The sequence below is a fragment of the Trifolium pratense genome, linkage group LG3, assembly GCF_020283565.1.
Source record: "Trifolium pratense cultivar HEN17-A07 linkage group LG3, ARS_RC_1.1, whole genome shotgun sequence".
Lineage (NCBI taxonomy): Eukaryota > Viridiplantae > Streptophyta > Magnoliopsida > Fabales > Fabaceae > Trifolium > Trifolium pratense.
This window is the reverse complement of record NC_060061.1, coordinates 51,371,396-51,390,965: the sequence shown is the minus strand read 5'-3', so window position 1 is coordinate 51,390,965 and position 19,570 is coordinate 51,371,396. Positions and strand designations below refer to the sequence as shown.

At 35.0% G+C, this 19,570-nt stretch overlaps 1 protein-coding gene, 1 long non-coding RNA gene and 1 pseudogene across 2 annotated transcripts; 2 read left to right on the top strand and 1 right to left on the bottom strand.

Annotated features, from left to right (window-relative positions):
• The first annotated feature begins 8,301 nt into the window (after positions 1–8,301).
• LOC123913176 (protein EARLY RESPONSIVE TO DEHYDRATION 15-like) lies at positions 8,302–11,070 on the top strand. Its single transcript, XM_045963787.1, has 3 exons — positions 8,302–8,449; positions 9,811–10,207; positions 10,536–11,070. Exons 2-3 carry the CDS (start codon positions 9,850–9,852, stop codon positions 10,685–10,687), a joined length of 510 nt encoding a protein of 169 aa, XP_045819743.1. The 5' UTR covers positions 8,302–8,449; positions 9,811–9,849; the 3' UTR covers positions 10,688–11,070.
• Positions 11,071–12,148: 1,078 nt separating this feature from the next.
• LOC123913175 lies at positions 12,149–16,315 on the top strand (annotated as a pseudogene).
• A 2,082-nt stretch (positions 16,316–18,397) lies between these two features.
• On the bottom strand, positions 18,398–19,568 carry LOC123913174. Its single transcript, XR_006811590.1, has 3 exons — positions 19,391–19,568; positions 19,090–19,129; positions 18,398–18,682 (listed from the first exon to the last, which is right to left on the bottom strand). It is a non-coding gene; the product is annotated as an uncharacterized LOC123913174 (long non-coding RNA).
• Between the last annotated feature and the right edge of the window lie 2 nt (positions 19,569–19,570).

Genomic DNA, 19,570 nt, shown 5'->3' with positions numbered 1-19,570 from the left:
ATGTCTTCATCCAAAAATAAAACCTTGATGCCTTTAAACCACCATGAACCTTTACAAATTATTTCATTCTTTCCAGTCGGGTTCGAACCCCGGATATTTCATTTACTCCAAATTTACTCCATTTTTTATTTGCTAACTTCCTATGACTTTTTTGACAAACATTGTTTATGTGGCTATACCATTGACGATGGGCGGGTGCACACGTACCGAGATTGCGAGAATAAGAGAAATGTAGGCGTGCAACCATGAGGGAGTAATGCAAAGGCAGTTTGGTAGAGAATTTGATACTTGATACAATTAAAAGATACGTATGCAAAGAGAGTATTTGATCGTTGATACTTATGTATGATGTATCTTCATCAATTATCATTCATATCAAATATCATTGTACCAAAATTCTTATTTGACACTTGTTACAATGATATATACGTACACCTTGAGAGAATAAGAAGTGATAAGCAAAAATAACAATTTTGGTTTTTTGTTTTGTTTTGGACCTACGACCATTGCCCTCTTTACTCTGTCTCAGACAATGTTTTAAGAACCGGATCAAACCAATGAAGATATTGGGTCACTGGATCATTGGACGAACAACTGGATCACTAGTCGAACCCCATGGCTAAACACCAGATAACTCGGTTGAATAAACTGGTTTCTATAACAAAACTATATACCGGGTCGAATCATATCACTATTGGTCTAAAAAAATTCATGATATAAAAAATGTAAAATTTCATAATTTCATAAGTTTGTTCTTTAAATTTTAACTATTGTCATTCACAAATTATTTAATTCAAATATCATAATTTCAAATTCTCTCTTCACTTGTATCATCTCTCACTTTCTAATTTCAATTTCCATTTTTTTCTTTTTCAAAAAAAAAAAAGTTTAAAAAAAGTTGTTTTTGTTTTATTTTTTAAACAAATTAATAAGCATTGCATTATATATGCAGGGGGCCGGGGTTCGAACTCCGGTCATCCCACTTATCCACCTTAAGGGTGGAATTTCTAGCCACTAAGTTTTTTGACAAAAAAATAAGCATTGATCCGACCGATTTTAAAATACCGCTGGATCGAATTTTGGTCGAGTCACGCCGGTTTCTATTGGCTCAATAGCATATATGATCCAACAATCAGACCAAACCAGACCGGTGACTTCTCGATTCCCGGTTCAACCGACCAATCCAATTCGATTTTTGAAACACTTCCTCCGATCATTTTTTTTTTTCAAGCTGTCTAGTGGCTATAAATTCCACCTTAAAGCCGACTATGTGTAGTATCCAGAATTCGAACTCCGACTGTTGCATATATATCACAATGTCTCTACCAACTAAGTTAAATTTACATGACTCCCTACTGTTTTTTTTTTTTTTGACAACCCCTCCTGTGATTTTTATAATAAACAAAAGTGACAAAAAAATTTGTCCTAACTTTTTATAAGAAACTTTACCAGAATAAATTTAAATTTATAATAATATTAAATGAATTTTTTTTTTTTGAACAAGCCAAAATGAAAATAATTGTTGCCATATATTTTCTTGTTTTAATAATTTGCGTCTTTCGTTTTTTATAAAAATGATCGGATGATGTATATGTAAAATCATTAATAATAGTTTAATTTTTTCCAGTTTTTTTTAAGAAAAGTCAATGTTATTGAGTTCATCGGGACCCAGTATATTTCAATGTTGACTCTATAAAATATCAATATTTTTTTGCAATTATTATATCAATTATTTTGAGATGAAAATAATAAATTTAGAAGAAAAAAAGATCTCATATGAATTCCACACATGTAATTTTAAATAAAATGTAGAATTTATCTCTCCTCCTTAATTAGCCTTATCTCTCCTCTTTAATATGGTTACCAAAATAAGAAAATTATCCTTAATATAAATAAGTCATCAAGCATGCATATATGAAACATACATCTATAGTCTAGAGAGAAAAAAAATGTCGAGTTTTAATGTGAAGTCCATATGGCTATTGACATTAATCCTTACAATGTCTCTATGCCATTATCAAAATGTGAGTGGAGAGGATTGTGAAACTGACATTATGGGCTTTAATATTGAGTGCATGGTTTACATGAACAAAGATTTGCCTAAACCAATAAACCCTAATGATCGATGTTGTAATGTCATTCGAACAGCCAACGTACCATGCGTATGTAAGAATAGTCTCAGCAAAAAATTAAGTACGTATATTAATCATTCCTCAAACAATTTTTTTTATATATACTACATATTAATTAATGTCAAAATTTGTAAATAATATTTAAATGTTAGTAATTTTTTATATATTATATATATGTGATAGTACTTTTTCCTGGCAAAACCTATGCGGATATAATTGGGTGGAACAATGTGCTGTATTGCTTCAACTATTGTCACAGACCTCTTACTCCTGGCTTCAAGTGTGATAGTAAGAAACTCTCAATTTATTATCATAATTAATAATTATTTTATTTTAGTTTAAAAATGTATCTTACGGAATTTTGGGAATGTTTTGCAGGATTCACCGTTCCAAATCATCCTCCCTCCTCCTCTACCAATTAATTAAGAGTTGAAGATCTTATGCATATGCTACTTGGTTATTAAATCATTTTTATTTATACAAGAGTGGATTCAATTATATAAATTATATATATTATATCACACTCTATATGTATAGTGCTTCCTTAGTAAAAATAAAATAAAAAATGTAGTGCTTCCAGCTACAGTCTGAAATGAAATAATTTGAAATTTTGAATCATCTATAGAAATTATTTTGTTTTTGTGTTGTTTATTTTCAACGCTTTATGACGTAACATAATCTAATACGCACCACGTAAATTCGTAAAACAAGGTCCATCATCAAGCTGGAACAGTGTTGACTTATTTAAATTCAACAAAAAAAAATGTTGACTAGACGTGATAAGAATTAAAAGAAACTATAAAGGCTCGAACAAAGCATAGGACTAAACCACCAACTATGACAGTTCAAAGCTAAACCATACTAGTTAATCATATAAATATGGAAGTTTTATCTTGTAAATTGTGCATTCAATTCTTTAATGATGTAAAAAGTTATTGTAGGATTGTACTACTTACTCGAACAGGGTCTGTTCTATAGGATTGTACTACTGTGTCCTTGATTTCTAAGGAGACAGAAACAAAAAAAGTTATTATCTCATCATTAATTTTATCATTTATTTTCTTTTTTAGTGTACTTAACTAATACCCTTATCATGACACTTAAAATATTTATCAGATTCAAAAAATATTTTCCTCTCATCTCTACTTTTACACATCCCACGATTTTTGCGGGACCCTTCAACAATAAAAAAATTAGATATTTATTTGGCTTAAATGCAGTTTTGCCCCCCCTGTTTTCATTAAATCGGAATTTTACCCCCCCTATTTTAAAACGCGGACTTTTACCCCCCCTGTTTTATATTTTGTTGGTTTTTGCCCCCCCCTAAAATTCTGCTTTCGAGTCACAACTTTAAAGCTTCGCACACAACTCAATTTTGATCAATAATTTACCAAAAGGATACCGAAATGACCGTAATCGAGTTATCTTTCCACATAATCAAACCCCACTGAATTTGGAGTTACAAAGAGAGATTAATTACCGTTTTAGTGAAGGTATGTCCCCCAAAATTCTGCAAAAAATCTGCTTTCGAGTCACAACTTCAAAGCTTCGCATACAACTCTATTTGGATCCATAATTCACCAAACGGCTACCGAAATGACCGTAATTGAGTTATCTTTCCACATAATCAAACCCCACTAAATTTGGAGTTACAAAGAGAGATTAATTACCGTTTTAGTGAAGGTATCTCCCCAAAATTCTGCAAAAATTCTGCTTTCGAGTCACAACTTCAAAGTTTCGCATACAACTCAATTTGGATCCATAATTCACCAAATAGCTACCGAAATGACCGTAATCGAGTTAGCTTTCCACAGAATCAAACCCCACTAAATTTGGAGTTACAGAGAGAGATTAATTACCGTTTTAGTGAAGGTCTGTCCAATTACTAATTCTGCAGAAATCTACTCGTGATCTTCAAATTCAACATCGTCTACCGAACACATTGTAACTCCAAATTCGACGAAATTGAAATGCCAACAAGGGTAATTTCGTTAGATTTCCATACGTGTAAATAGTATTAAAAAATGAGCTACAGGGTGAGAGGAATGACGAGAATACCAGTAGTAGTTTCATACGATAATTAATTTGAACAGACCTTCACTAAAACAGTAATTAATCTCTCTCTGTAACTCCAAATTTAGTGGAGTTTGATTCTGTGGAAAACTAACTCGATTGCGGTCGTTTCGGTACCAGTTTGGTGAATTATTGATCCAAATTGAGTTCTGTGCGTAGCTTTGAACTTGAGGCTCAGAAGCAGATTTTGTGCAAAATTTTGGTGGGGGGGCAAAATCCAACAAATTATAAAATAGGGGGGGTAAAATTCCGCATTTTAAAATAGGGGGGGTAAAATTCCGCATTTTTCAAAATAGGGGGGGTAAAACTGCATTTAAGCCTATTTATTATTTTCAATCAAACTAATATATAAAAGAAGGGTTATGTTAACTTGTGCCTTAAGGGCACATGTTAAGCTACCTAAAAATAGAAATAGAGTATTTAATGATAGAAAACATTTAATGTTTAGAGAATTGAATACACCACAAGTTCAATAAATGTTTTCCACATTTATCTTCTTAACATGTGTCCTTAAGGGCACAAGTTACCATTCTCCATAAAAGAAAAATAAAGTTCCTACATTCGACCCATAAACTTGTATTTTACCCCGTAGTACTGCTCGTACTTGGGATTTATTCCATTAATTATTTATTTTTTTTTAAAAAGCCAAAATGAGATAAATATATAAAAATCTTTTTAGCACAAGATGTGCTAAAAGAGACTAAAGAATGTTACATGAGTCACAATACGAAAACAACAAAAAAATCATACAAGGCCCAAACAAAGCATAACACTAGACCACCAACTATGACAGTTTAAAGTTAAAGTGCTACTCGTCGCTTTAAACCACCTATAAGAAAAAGTCTTGATCTTGTCCAACATCTGATATATAGAATTTTTGAGCCGCTAAAAAATTTGTGGTTACGTTCATTCCACACAACCCACACACAAGTAAGTCATATGGGTTGCATGAAGGAACGCCGAGCTCGGAGACCACCCGCTGATGTAGTGAACTGAACAATGATCTGAAAGGGTATGAGCTGTCACCGGTGAAGAGCTAATCCAAGAGCTAATAAGAGACCAAATACCACCAAAAGTACGGTAAGAAAGGAACAAGTGATGACACGCAAAAATGAGCCATCAAGGATACAATACGTAGAGAGACCAGATTTGCTCTGGTGGGTAACCTGTCCCTCAAAAGTCATCAAGCAAAGATGGAAACCTTCAGAGGAACCTGAGAATGTCAAATGAGACTTGCCGCAGAATCCAAAGAAACTGTATCCTGAGCTGTCAAGAGCTGGTATGCACCACGAACAATATAGCATATATCCGGATCAGGCCGCCACTGCCTCCTATCCTGAAGATGATCCTGCAAGGAGATATTAAGAAGTAAAGTCCAACACTCCCCCAACATCTCCTCCTCTCATGCCCTCAACTGACGCCGCCACACCCACGCTTCCCCACCTGCCCCACACCCTAACGAGAACATTCCAGCCACTGAAGCTGATTTGTTCTCCGCCAAATCAAACAACCTCCTAAACCGCTCACGCAAAGGTCTCCCGTCCACCCAGGGATCAGTCTAGAAGAAAGTATCAGACCCATCCCCCACTTGTTTCGAAATGTTCTCCCCAAACCACCCTCCCCTACCCCACCTACCTCATCTCGAATATGTACTATCTCCCTCCACCACGATGACCCTCTAGACTCTCCCTCTCGCAATCTGCCTCTCTCCACTCCATAACAGGCTGCCAAAACGTGAAACCACAAACCCTCTCTATCCACTAACATCCTCCAACACCAAATACAAATAAAATAAATTTAAATCAAAAAATAAATGAAAAATTAAGATATCATTGTGAGTTTTGAGACATTAACATTCATCAAATATAAACAAATTTACACACACATTGTGTAAAAATATAAATAAACATACTATTTTTTGTTGACAAATTCTATGGTACATATGATAATTCTGATGTATCGGTACATTATGTAATTAAATTAATAGATAAATGAATATCTTTTAAAGGAAATCATTTTTTTATAATTAAAATAATTATAGTAACTAAATATTACTCATTAAAACTGTCAAAAATATAAAATTCGATATTTTTAAATTTTTATTCATCATAATACTAAACATTCTTTTCTAAAAAAATATTAGAAAAATTGTTGTGATGCTTATAAACAAAAAAATTGTGTTTTTTCTTGTGATATTATTATTTTTAAAATCCAATAATCGGTTAATAATTTTTTAATTCATAAATATAATTATTAATTTATCAATTTTCTAAATTAATGTATCGGTACATTCAAATTTGAATGTACCGTAGAAGCTCTCATAAGTTGTTTAGATGACCACTCGATTAATGCAACAGGGGATGGTGTGAACCGATTTGACTTGTATATGCGGTGGTGAGTGCTTAGATCAAGATGTATGTGGCGGTTTGTTAGTGATCGTGATAATAATCAGAACAATCTGAAAAGGAAAGATTGTCGTGCAATTCGTCGGTGTTTCTTGTCGTGCCATATAGCATGACTTTATTATTTATATGTGGATTTTTTTGTTGACAAAAATAAAAATAAAAATGGGAGCTTATATACACATTATGTGGATATTTAAGTACTTATATATTATCGTCGTTGTCGCCGCTATTGTCTTCACCGCCACCGCCGTTAATCCTCACTACAACACTAGCTCCAACTATTAGATTTAAATGAATCTTCGGTTTCAGCTTTCAAATCAGTTTTAATTCTAATGTACACACTTTCACCACCGTCGAAGGCAAACCGACAAATATCCCGTGACGGTGCGACGAGACCCTGAAATTTCATGTCGGAACGATGTGAGACCAACATTCACCGGTGTCGGAGGCAGTTATAGTAGTCAATCGGATCCAGTGATTGTCACTATCCAACAGATGTAGATGCAGGTAAGGGAGTTCGGTGGGTGGCGCCTTGGTGGTCATGTGCAAGAGAACGCTAAGGTTAGACCAAACATAGTTTAATACGGTTCGTTGGATTTGCACAATGACTTTATCATGCACTTTAGCATTTTCCTAAATATTATTTTAATAAAGTGTTTGGAGACAGAGTCTCCACAAAGATGAGGATAACATTCTACTCTCATCTCGAAACCTCCATCGGAGAGACTTTCTTCTCTCATCCTGTCTCCACAGGAAAATTCTCCCCGTCTTCAGACTTCCAGAAGTGACAAACCCCATGGAAAACACAAAACACAAAAACTACATAGGCAAGAAGAAAAAACAGCAAGCACACCAACTTCAAAAAACAAGAACACCCTCATCACCTCAACAACAAGAAGACCTGACTTTTTCCGAAGAGAATAAAATGATTAACTACAAAGGCAAGACATACACCAAGAGAACTTCCAACCATAACCACTAAGACCATGTTCCTCACCCCAACAAACTCTAACAGTAACAATATTACGTGCAACATGCCACCCGTAAATTTGTATATTGTCATTTACACGTATTTTGTTACTTTACTTTTCACAAAACACACCTAATATACAACACGCATGTCAAATAAACTAAAAATATTTATTTTTCTTTTGTTTTATTTTCAGTTTACCAAATAATTAAAAAATATCCCACTTTCTATTATATTTTAATCATTTTCACTCTTTTTTAACAACTTTCATGAAATTCATACCTTTAACATTATTTCCTATTTTTTTTCTTCTTCTCATCTTATTTCTTTGTTCAAACTAAACTACCTTACGGAGCTGGATCCCCTTGCTGCAATACTTTCATATAGTTTTGATGCGATAATTTATCTCAATTATTAATTTAATATCAAACAATTTAAATTTCATTAATTATTTAGTCCATTAAATGTTAAAACAATCTCAACCGTTTATTTCAATTAAACCCCACTGATTACAGTCAAAATATTATGCAACCGGGCGCATGTTATAATTCCTCAAGCCGCCCTTATCAACACTACACAGTCATCACTGACCCATTACTCAAAATATCTTCCCCACTTGTACGTTTCTCAACCGTCCGATTAACTACTCTCTCTCCACAATCGACCACTCTCCTCACTTTCCAGCCACGTGTTAGGTCACACCTAAAAAAAAAAGCAAAACTAACCTCCTTCCGAACCTCAGCTTTGGAATAACCCGAAGCTAGATCCTGTCTTTTTCTCTTCTTTATTTATCCACTTCCCATTTTCCTTTTGTTTCAACTTTCAACTCACTCACTCACTCACTCTGCAAAATCACTCTCTTATCATAGGTAACAATGAAACATCATCATGTTATGTTTCATTTTTTTTTTTTCATTTGATGTGTGCTATTTTTTGTTCAATATCTTTGATCCATTGTTGATCTTTTGTAAAAAATGTGTTTTTTAATTTTTTTTTTCATAGCCCATTTGATTAGTGTTATTTCTTTGTTCAGTTATGTGAAAATTCTTTAACCTTATAACATAGTATGATCTGTTCCTTTTTATTTGTTTTGACAAAGTTAGTAGTATATAGTGATCTTGTTTCCCATGGTTAAATAAAGTTTAATTTTTTATGTGGTTGGTACTATAAAGATTGGATATTTTTTCTTCCACACTAGTTGAATCTGATACTGAAGTTATGTTAGTTCAGAACTTTTACCTATGTATTTTTTCATGTACTCCATTCATCCCAAAATATAAGCAAGTCAAAGAAATCTGATGTATTTGGTCACTTTTGTTGACCAACTTTTGCTTATAGTTTGGGAGGAGGGAGTATGTCACTTTCTTTTTTTTTGGAATATTTTTTAGTGATCGGTTTGATCTTGGTTTGTGAGATATTGATATGAAGTAAGTATTTTTTATTTTTTTTTTTTTTATTTTTTTTATGGATCTGAAGTAAGTATGTGAGGTTCTAAATATTTGAGGTGAAATCAGTATCAAGTGTTACTATATATTTTTGTGTATGTGTTTGTCATTTTTGTTTGTTTTTATGTTATAGATTTGTAGTAACTGATTTTTCTTGCTAGAAAATTCCTGATCCCCTAACTTACATGTGAGTTTACTTTAGTATTTGACATGATTCCTTAAGGATTATTCCATGAATATCCATTTGTTTGTCTTTTTGCTCCTTAATATTATAGACATCAATTTGTTTTATTGTTAGCTTAAATATCTTAGCCTATGTTTACTATCACCTTGATTCTGACATATTCACTGTGATACCAAACATACACTTAATAGGCATCTACTTGGTGAAATTTGATTGGATGACTGGCTAAAATATTTTACATTGCGGTACATAGTTTTTTTAACTCTAAAAGAAATTTAATTATTTTTCTTTTCAGAAACAAAAGATAGTGAATTTCTGAAATTTGCTCAAGAATTGTTAGATCATGACCATTTTTTTAAAATAACATATCTTATGCAATCCTCCTTTTATTTTAGATGTTTTCTTGTGATAGCTTGAGAGAAAATTGTTTCACTGGTAATAGGTTATATTTTCTGATACATGACTTTGAAATTTTAATAGTATTGTCAAATAACAGCTATAGCTTAGCAGAATTCGAACAGTCGTTGTTTTTGTGATCTGCGATCGACAACACTGTTATATTCTCATGTGTAAACTGATATACTTTATGAACATTGTGTAGGATTGCTCTGAAGTTATTGTATTTGGCTGACAAGTTCTAATGGCGACAATGGTATCTAAAAGAAGTTCAGCTCTGAATCCAAATGCACCTCTCTTCGTACCTGCTGCTCTTCGTCAGGTGGAGGATTTTTCACCTCAATGGTGGGAGCTTGTGAAAACTTCGACATGGTTTCATGACTATTGGTTGAGCCAGTATATGGAGGAAGATTTTGAAGAATGTGTTGATAATGATACTACAAATGATGATATGGAAAATATGCTGTCAGAAACTTTTGATCTTGGCATTGAAGAAGAAGACTTCAAATTTCTAGAGAATGAGTTTGAGAAATTGGTGATGTCCGACGAAGCTCTAGAATGTCCGGTTATGGATGATCCTGTTGAGGAGAAAAAGCCTCATGGTAAGCATTAAAGCTAATTGATTGGAAAATTGATACTAAAATATTTTATGATTTTTGATAATATATTTACGCGATGCAATATTTGTTTATAATTTGACAATGTTAGTTTGTTTCGACTATAATATACTCATGCACATATGTCTAAGGAAATCAACCAACTAGTGTCGTTTTGTTTTCACTTTCAATTGCAAACTATCACATTGTTAAATATTTGTACATTATTGGTGTACAGCGCGTGTGTGTTGTAAATCCTGGAGTACCGAGTTTGATTCATGCTCATCACAAAAAAAAAATGTAATGTCTCATAGTTGATTTCTTTCTTAATCAGGTGTTAACAAGGATGCTTCAGCACTTCTCAAGATCTTGTCACCAAGGGAAAGGGGTCCCAAGTCACCTATTGGATCTGCAAAGCACTTTGAGAAGCCAGCACAATATGTTAACCTCAAGTGTGCACCTCAAAGAATTCACCAACCTCGTTAGGAGAAACTTTGAAGCTCATGGTGATGATAGCTTGCTTGAACTGCAAGTTTCCGACTAGAGTATGCAATCTCTGTTGAAATAACTTGTGTACATAGAAGGTTTAGTAGTGTCTTTGTATTTTTCTTGTTGATTATGTCATGTATATTTAAGGTAGGTGAGACTTTTAAGTGTGACCGGCCTAAGTATTGGAATGTTTATGGTTTGATCAACTTTATTTCATTCTGAAATAAATGGTTAATGTTAGTTACATGGTATAAGAGAGTCTATGGATTTTAAGTTTTAGGTGTGTTCTGTTCAGTGTGGCAATTGGATTGAACTTTTCATTTCTTGTAATTTTACATTTGGAAAGTAAATGGTTAAGTAGCTTCTTTCTGCTTATTCAATTACATCAGTTTAACAACTTTATTTGAAAATGGAATCATGTGATGGTGTCATGGCTTACAGCATCTTAAAAGTGAGAAAATAATAGGGTGCACCTGTTTACTCTTATGTGTCATTAGTGACCTCCCAAATTTTCTCTTATGATCCAAGAGTTACCTTATTTCACTTTGCAGTATGAAATTTCCCTATGAACCATAAAAGTTGGAAGAAGAAACTAGTTGGCTCTTGGTTTAATACTATCTAGTTGTTTAAAATAATTTACTAGAAAAACATTTCTAATGATCTTTACTGTGTTTGTTTAAGTTTTTTCCCCTAATCAACATTAAAATTTGTAATCTGAATATAATGAAAAGCTTCTTTGAGCCGTTGCTGAGATAAAACTTGGCTATAATATGAGTGTGAATGTGATGAATGTTTCAAAAAATAATATATTTTATTAAAGAAACATAAATTTCTTTGCAAGAAAGAATTTGGTGATCTAATCCTCTTGTTCAGTGATAAGCTTTACAAGGCAAGCTACAAGGGGCTTCTTTAGCCAATTTATTATAACAAAACTTTTCTGGCTATACCAAATGCAGTACATGGTAGTACATGGTAACATAGTAGTCATTTACTCCCAAATGATTGCTAACTACTAAGGTATTCACAGTTCAGTTGGAATCGGTTGTTCGGTACCGACATTCTAAGATGCAGAGGTTGAAACTGCTTTTTATATAAAATAAAGGCCGAGATAGGGCCAAGCTTAATTCCATTGTGACATGGTGCTATCCTGAAGGGAAGCAGTCGCTACTTCCCAGGGTCTAAACAAACTATTTGAATGAAAGATTAAACAACATCCATATCCACTGTTGGAGGTGCTGTAATCTAACATTGCTTTCATTTAGATGGAGGAAGAGGCATGTTGTGTAATTCAAAATTCAACAAGCAGTTTAAAAGATTGCAAGTAAACACCTAGCATTTCTTTTCAACAGTCTTATGCTCTCTATCTTTCATATATATGCATAAGATCACTTAGTGAAGATAAATACTAATTAAAGTCATGATCTCATTGTTTTGATCTGACATATAAGCAGAATTGTTATTGTAGAACTGTCACTTAGTTCAATTTCTTCTTTAATATTAATCATTCTTCGATAACTTGAAAATGAAGACTGCCATGAAATGGTTTTTGATTCACCATGTCAGTGGCCGAGAGAGTTAAGATGTGACTCCAACAGCTCAAATCCAACAAGCCTTCTTAATGAGTGTGCTAAATGTGTTGCATCTGGAAGCATAAAAAATGCAGATATTGGACTTGAGTATATTTCTCAGATTCATCACCTTATGGTAATGCTGTGCAAAGAATTAATAGTCACTTATTTCAGTGAAGCACTAGGATACAAGATAGTAAAACATTTACCTGGTGTATACAAAGCTCTCAATTCCTCGAAAACCTCATTGTCTTCAGACGACATCTTGTTCACAAATACTTCTATGAACTGTGTCCATTTTTGAAGTTTTCATACCTGATAACAAACCAAGCAATTGTTGAATCAATGGAATGCGAAAAGGTTGTTCATATTATTGATCTCCATTGTTCCGAGCCAGCACAATGGATAAATCTTATACAAACTTTAAAGAAACGACATGGAGGTCCGCCTCATCTTAAAATTACAGGCATTCATGAAAAGAAGGAGGTATTGGACCAAATGAGCTTTCATTTGACAACTGAAGCCGGAAATTTGGATTTTCCTTTACAGTTCAATCCAATTGTTAGCAAACTCGAAGACGTTGATTTCGAAAACTTGCCTGTCAAGACAGGAGATGCTGTTGCAATTACTTCTGCTCTTCAGCTGCATTCTCTCCTTGCAACCGATGACAAAATGGTTGGGAAGATCTCGCCAGCAGGACCGTCATCTATCAATCTGCAGAGAGCAGGACAGATGGGCCAGAGGACTTTCGCAGAGTGGCTCGAAAGAGATATGAGCAATGCGTATATCTTGAGTTCCGATTCAGCATTTTTTTAGGTGTGTCGCCTAAGATGGGGATCTTTCTTAACACCATGCGGAAACTAAAACCGAAACTTTTAGTGATTACTGAACAGGAATCAAATCTAAACGGATGTAATTTAATGGAGAGAATTGACCGAGCGTTGTACTTTTACACTTCACTTTTTGACTGCTTGGACTCAACTGTTACGAGAACATCAGTGGAGAAACTAAAACTTGAAAGCGTGCTTCTTGGAGAGCAAATAAAGAACATCATTACTTGTGAAGGAGTTTCTTTTTGACATCGTTACTATGTGTTATTTCTTGATGGTTTTACTGATTTTTTATGGACTTTTTCAATTTCAAACAAATCACAAGTACATTCCATTTTTTTACAATTTCGTGCTTACATTACAACACAGTTTGAGCGTGAAATAAAATGTTTTCAATGTGATAATGGCAAAGAATATGATAATGCTCACTTTCATAAGTTTTGTGAACTAAATGGAATGTCTTTTAGATTCTCTTGTCCTCACACCTCCCCTCAAAATGGAAAAGCTGAAAGAAAAATTCGTACGATCAATAACATAATCCGAACTCTCCTTGCTCATGCTTCTATTCCACCAGTTTTCTGGCACCATGCTCTTCAAATGGCCACTTACCTACACAACATACTTCCAAATAAGAAACTCAGTCTCCAATCACCCACCAAAATTCTCTACCAAAAAGATCCGTCTTATTCATATCTCCGAGTCTTTGGGTGTCTTTGTTATCCCTTAGTTCCGTCCACCACTAGGAATAAACTCCAACCTCGGTCTACACCATGTGTCTTTCTAGGATATCCATCCAATCATAGAGGTTATAAGTGTTACGAATTGTCAAGTCGCAAAATCATTATCTCTCGGCATGATATTTTTGAGGAAAATACGTTTCCCTTTTCCACCATGAATGCTCCTACAACGACTAACTATAACTTCTTAGATGACGGCATAAACCCACTTCTTACCACACAAGTGTACACCACATCTCCACGAACCTCGTCTCCCAACATAACAGTCACTCAACCACCATCACCAGCAGCCCAACAAACTCCTCCCCCTCAAACCACAGACCAAACAACCTTTTCCCCCTCAACCTCTTCAGCCCAACAACCTACACCCATGACTCAAACAACGACCTCATCTACACAAAGAACACCTACCACCTCCTCTCCGCCTACTCAGACCCCTATTTCCCCTCCTGCACCTCACTCACCTCAAATGACAGCCCGAGCACAACATGGCATTTTCAAACCCCGTACACTTTTCAACTTACATACATCAACCCACCAATCTATCTCTCCTTTGCCTACAAATCCCATTGATGCATTAAATAATCATAATTGGAAAATGGCCATGAAAGACGAATATGATGCTCTTATTGAAAATAAGACGTGGGAATTAGTTCCTCGTCCCTCTAATGCTAATGTTATTCGAAGTTTGTGGATTTTCAGGCACAAAAAGAAATCTGATGGTTCTTTTGAGCGATACAAAGCTCGGCTTGTAGGTAATGGTGCTAATCAACAATCAGGTGTCGATTGTGGTGAAACTTTCAGCCCCGTCGTCAAACCGGCCACTATTCGCACGGTACTCAGCATTGCATTATCCAAGTCATGGTGTCTTCATCAACTAGATGTCAAGAATGCCTTTTTGCATGGAAATCTTGACGAAACCGTGTATATGCACCAGCCTCCTGGATTCCGTGATCCCCAGTATCCTGAGCATGTCTGTCTTCTAAAGAAATCTCTTTATGGTCTCAAACAAGCACCTCGTGCCTGGTACCAAAGATTCACTGACTATGTTGCCAAATTGGGGTTCTCTCATAGTATTTCTGATCACTCTTTATTCATTTATCATCACGGTAATGATACTGCTTATATCCTTCTATATGTGGATGACATAATTCTCACTACTTCCTCTGATGCTATTCGTGACTCTATTATGTCTAAACTTAGCTCTGAATTCGCCATGAAGGATTTAGGTCCTCTGAGTTATTTTCTGGGAATATCTGTCACTAGACACAAATGTGGTCTTTTTCTGTCTCAAAAGAAATATGCAGAGGAAATTATAGAACGAGCAGGCATGTCCTCTTGCAAGTCATCACCTACACCAGTTGACACCAAGGCAAAACTCAGTGGTTCTTCTGGGAATCCATATCATGACCCAACCGAGTATCGAAGTCTTGCCGGTGCATTGCAATATTTAACTTTTACAAGACCAGATATCTCTTACGCTGTGCAACAAGTGTGCTTATTCATGCATGACCCGAAAACGCAACACATGTCAGCTCTAAAGCGTATCATTCGTTATATTCACGGTACTCTTGATTTTGGCCTTCACTTATATCCCTCATCTGTCAGCAAATTGGTATCTTACACCGATGCGGATTGGGCTGGTTGCCCAGACACTAGACGATCCACCTCTGGCTATTGTGTTTATCTTGGTGACAATTTGATTTCATGGTCTGCCAAACGCCAACACACTCTTTCTCGGTCTAGTGCAGAAGCTGAGTACCGCGGAGTAGCTAATGTAGTGTCTGAATCTTGTTGGATCAGAAATTTACTATTAGAACTATATTGCCCAGTTACAACAGCTACTCTAGTCTATTGTGATAATGTGAGTGCAGTTTATCTATCCGGTAACCCAGTTCAACATCAGCGCACCAAACACATCGAGATGGATATACATTTTGTGCGCGAAAAAGTTGCTCGCGGCCAAGTACGAGTCCTACATGTTCCCTCTCGTTACCAAATTGCTGACATATTTACCAAAGGACTTCCGTTGCAACTCTTTGAAGATTTTCGTGATAGTCTCAACATTCGTCAACCTCCTGTTTCAACTACGGGGGTGTATTAGACTATTATTGTATTTGATTAGAAATAATTATATTTGATTAGTCAATAATTATATTTGATGAGTCATAATTGTATAGGAAACTCTCTTTGTATATAACCTATCACAATGTAATGGAAAAGGCAAGGCCTATTATTCTTACGGATAGAAAGGAGAGGCATGAGAAGGTTGAGAAATGGATTAGAAGGCTTGAAATGGCTGGATTTGAGAAGGTACCTTTGAGTTACAATGGGAGGATAGAAGCAACATGTCTATTGCAGCGTTATAGTCATAAATACATGTTTAAAGAAGAGAATTATTGTTTGCTTATTTGTTGGAGTGATAGACCACTCTTTTCTGTGTCGGCACTTTGCACTTAATCCAAGGGACCAATCCCACCGTCCACTTGTGGGGGGCCATTTAAAGCCGGAGTTTTTTTGCTCTGTATGGACTTAGCCCACCGAAATTGGCACCAGGGGGAATCGACCCTGAGACCTTGAGAGGAGCATTCTCCAAGGACCCAAGCCAACACCACTAGACCAACCCCAAGTGGGTTTATTGTTGTTGATATTAATATCCAATCAATTGTACAATCATATTTAGTTCCCACCGTTGTTGAAATGTGAAAATAAATCTTTAAAATGACACGACTGTTAATTTCGTAAGTATAGCAGGCTAGTTGAAGAAGACTTGATGATCTTTTCGCAAGTGTACGAAAGTCCTCGAGTAGTATATAAGAGTTATCGTTTCCTCAGGGATTGCATTAAATTCGCATCGCAGATACCGTATTTGAACACACAATTTTTAAACATGATTGGGGATTAATTTCAGAAGAATCTACTACTTCTTAGTTTCAAGGTTTTGGAATGATTGAGAGTTTTCGGATCGAACTATTTCACAAGCTACGCGCGAATTCACACACAATAGGATCGATTAATTTACTCAATGATGAATCAATTATAAGTGTATTCAATCTCTTGCAATCCACTTCTCTCAATCAATCACAAATCCTTAATCTCTTAAGTGATTTGTGATTCATTGAGGTTTAGAAATACAGGATTCAATTAACATAATCAATCAACATTCAATCTCTTAAACACAAATTGATTACTCAGAATTCTCAATTCTACAACTAAATCATATTCTCACATGCATTCAATTGTTAGGATCATTTGTGTAATTAGCTAAAAGACACAAAAGCATTACAATCTAAGAAGTTCTGAATTGAATAAACTGAACCGATTACAATTGAGGAAGAATTCACGCGAGAGCTTGATCCATAGTCTTCACCTCCAACTCCCAATCTTGGTGCTTAGTGTGCCATAATCTTGCACATAATCACCAGCTGGCTTTCATCCTGCATTATCTTCATCATCTTCAGCTAAAAGAGTAGATGAAAGTACGAGATGGAGCTTGATTCTCAATTCCGGATCTTAAAAAGTCCAACCTGCACAGGAAAACAGAACATCTATTTATAATTCACGCATGTGCGCCATGTGCAGGCCCCTGCGCCCTGGCGCAAAGAGGCAGTTACAGCTGCGCTGTGGCGCAGGCCTCTTGCGCTGTGGCGTAGCTTCCAGATCAAGATTTCACTCCCCAGGTGTTCATCATGCGCCATGCGCAGCTCCTCTGCGCCGTGGCGCAGCTTACAACATTTGAAACAATCTAAACAAGTCTAGATTGCGCCATGTGCAGCTACTCTGCGCCGTGGCGTAGCATCCAGTGGAGTTCTCCATCAACAAGGTTAAACAATGCGCCATGCGCAGCTAATTGGCGGCATAGCACAGCCTACAGTTTAAAGGGTCTTCTATTAAGCTCTCAAATGCGCCATGTGCAGCCCTGTGGCGCAATGGCGCAACCTTCAGGGGAAATGAGTCTGAAAAAGAGGCAACATTGCGCCATGCGCAACCTCCTGCGCCCTGGTGCAGTATGAACTCAGGTTTTCCCCTGTTTTGCTTATGCATCACTCAATCTATTATTCGGGTATATTTCAATCATTCTACTCAACTTCTTTACATTATTTCCTAAGAATCGCCTTAAAAATGCTTAGATAACATGTCATGATGAGGGTTCATCAACGATATGTGTGGAATTGACTATTTAAAAGGTAAGGTGCATACAAGGAGTATTCATACTTTCTATCTAATATTGAATATATTGTCCACATACTGTTTTCTGTTAAAAACAATATATCTAATTTCTGTCGAGACTTTTTTGTTTACACAAGCATATCAGATTTAACTGTGTTCTTAATTGTTATAGTTTAAACTTTCAATTTATGTTTCTTGTTAGTTAGTATACACAAAGCTCTCAATTTGTCAAAAGCATCACAGTTTTCAGAAGATATCGCTGTTCAGATATACTTCTATGAATTTATGTCTCTTTCAAAGATAATTTAGCTATGAACAATGACAAATATGAAAGTCTATGTAAGAAAAAAAGGATCTCAACAATTAAAACACTTTTATATCAATAGGTAGAATAAGTTAAAATTGAAAATGAAGAATGCCATGAGATGGTTTTAAAAAATATGTGCTAATGAAGCACTGAAATTACAAATTAGAGACTCAAGAACGAAGTTGTATGCTATTCAAAACATATGATATCGCTCATAAGTCATCTCTTATGACTTATGAGCGATACTCAACAATAGCTGACAAACATGTTTCCTTTGAATCATCTCTTGATCTTTGGCCTCTTTGAAATCGGAATTTTTTCATTATCATCATCTACGGAGATTTTCCTGATATTCTTCTGTCTCTTTTCTTTTCAGCACCCTGCATCCAGATTTTTTGCAATTATTAAGTATGTTCCAGATTCTCATTCAATGGGAACAAATCTAAAACCATAAGTTTCATAACACCACACTGTCTAGTTCATCAAACTACATCATTCATGATCTCATTTTTTTTTTTATCTGACGTATAAGCAGAATTGTTATTACAGATTTGTATGTATGGAAAATATAATTTTAGCATTAAGATAGAAGAAACACACAATAGATTAATCTTCATTAAGTTTATATAAAGACAACTAAACAAATCTACAATTGTCTCAGAAAACACAAACACAATGGAGTATGTCAAAATCTTCGAAGGTGGTTTTTGTTTTATGTAATATTATGTTAACAATTATAAAGGAAAAAAATATATATGAAAATGAGAGTAAAAGGCCAAATCGTCACCTGGTAATTGGTTGATCCAAGCTGTCTTCCTGCTTTATTTCTGGAAAAGAAAAGGGGACACAAAACAAAGTGAGACCGAGAAGAATAACAGAGAAGAATTGTACTTTTTATTGGAAGTGAAAAAAACAATTTTTAGAAAACCATTCATTTTGGCAGAGATGGAAATATTATTCAGAAAATAGAATAACAAGGATACACAAAAGAATTCTATTTCAAAAAAATAAATGACGGTGTAAGGATGATTAAAAAAAAAAATCTTAAAATAATGTTACAATGAAGATTATACAATAATCTTGATTACCCAACAAACTGAAAATGATAGTGAAAAATTGGTCGATTGAAGCTATAGCTAGCTACCCAACAAAAATGGTAGGAACGACAAGATCGTTGAGATACAGTTGTGAGTGTTCAACATCAAATAGAGAGTCAAAATAAATAAATAAATAAATTAAGAGAAAATGAACACATGGGTTGGTTGTAC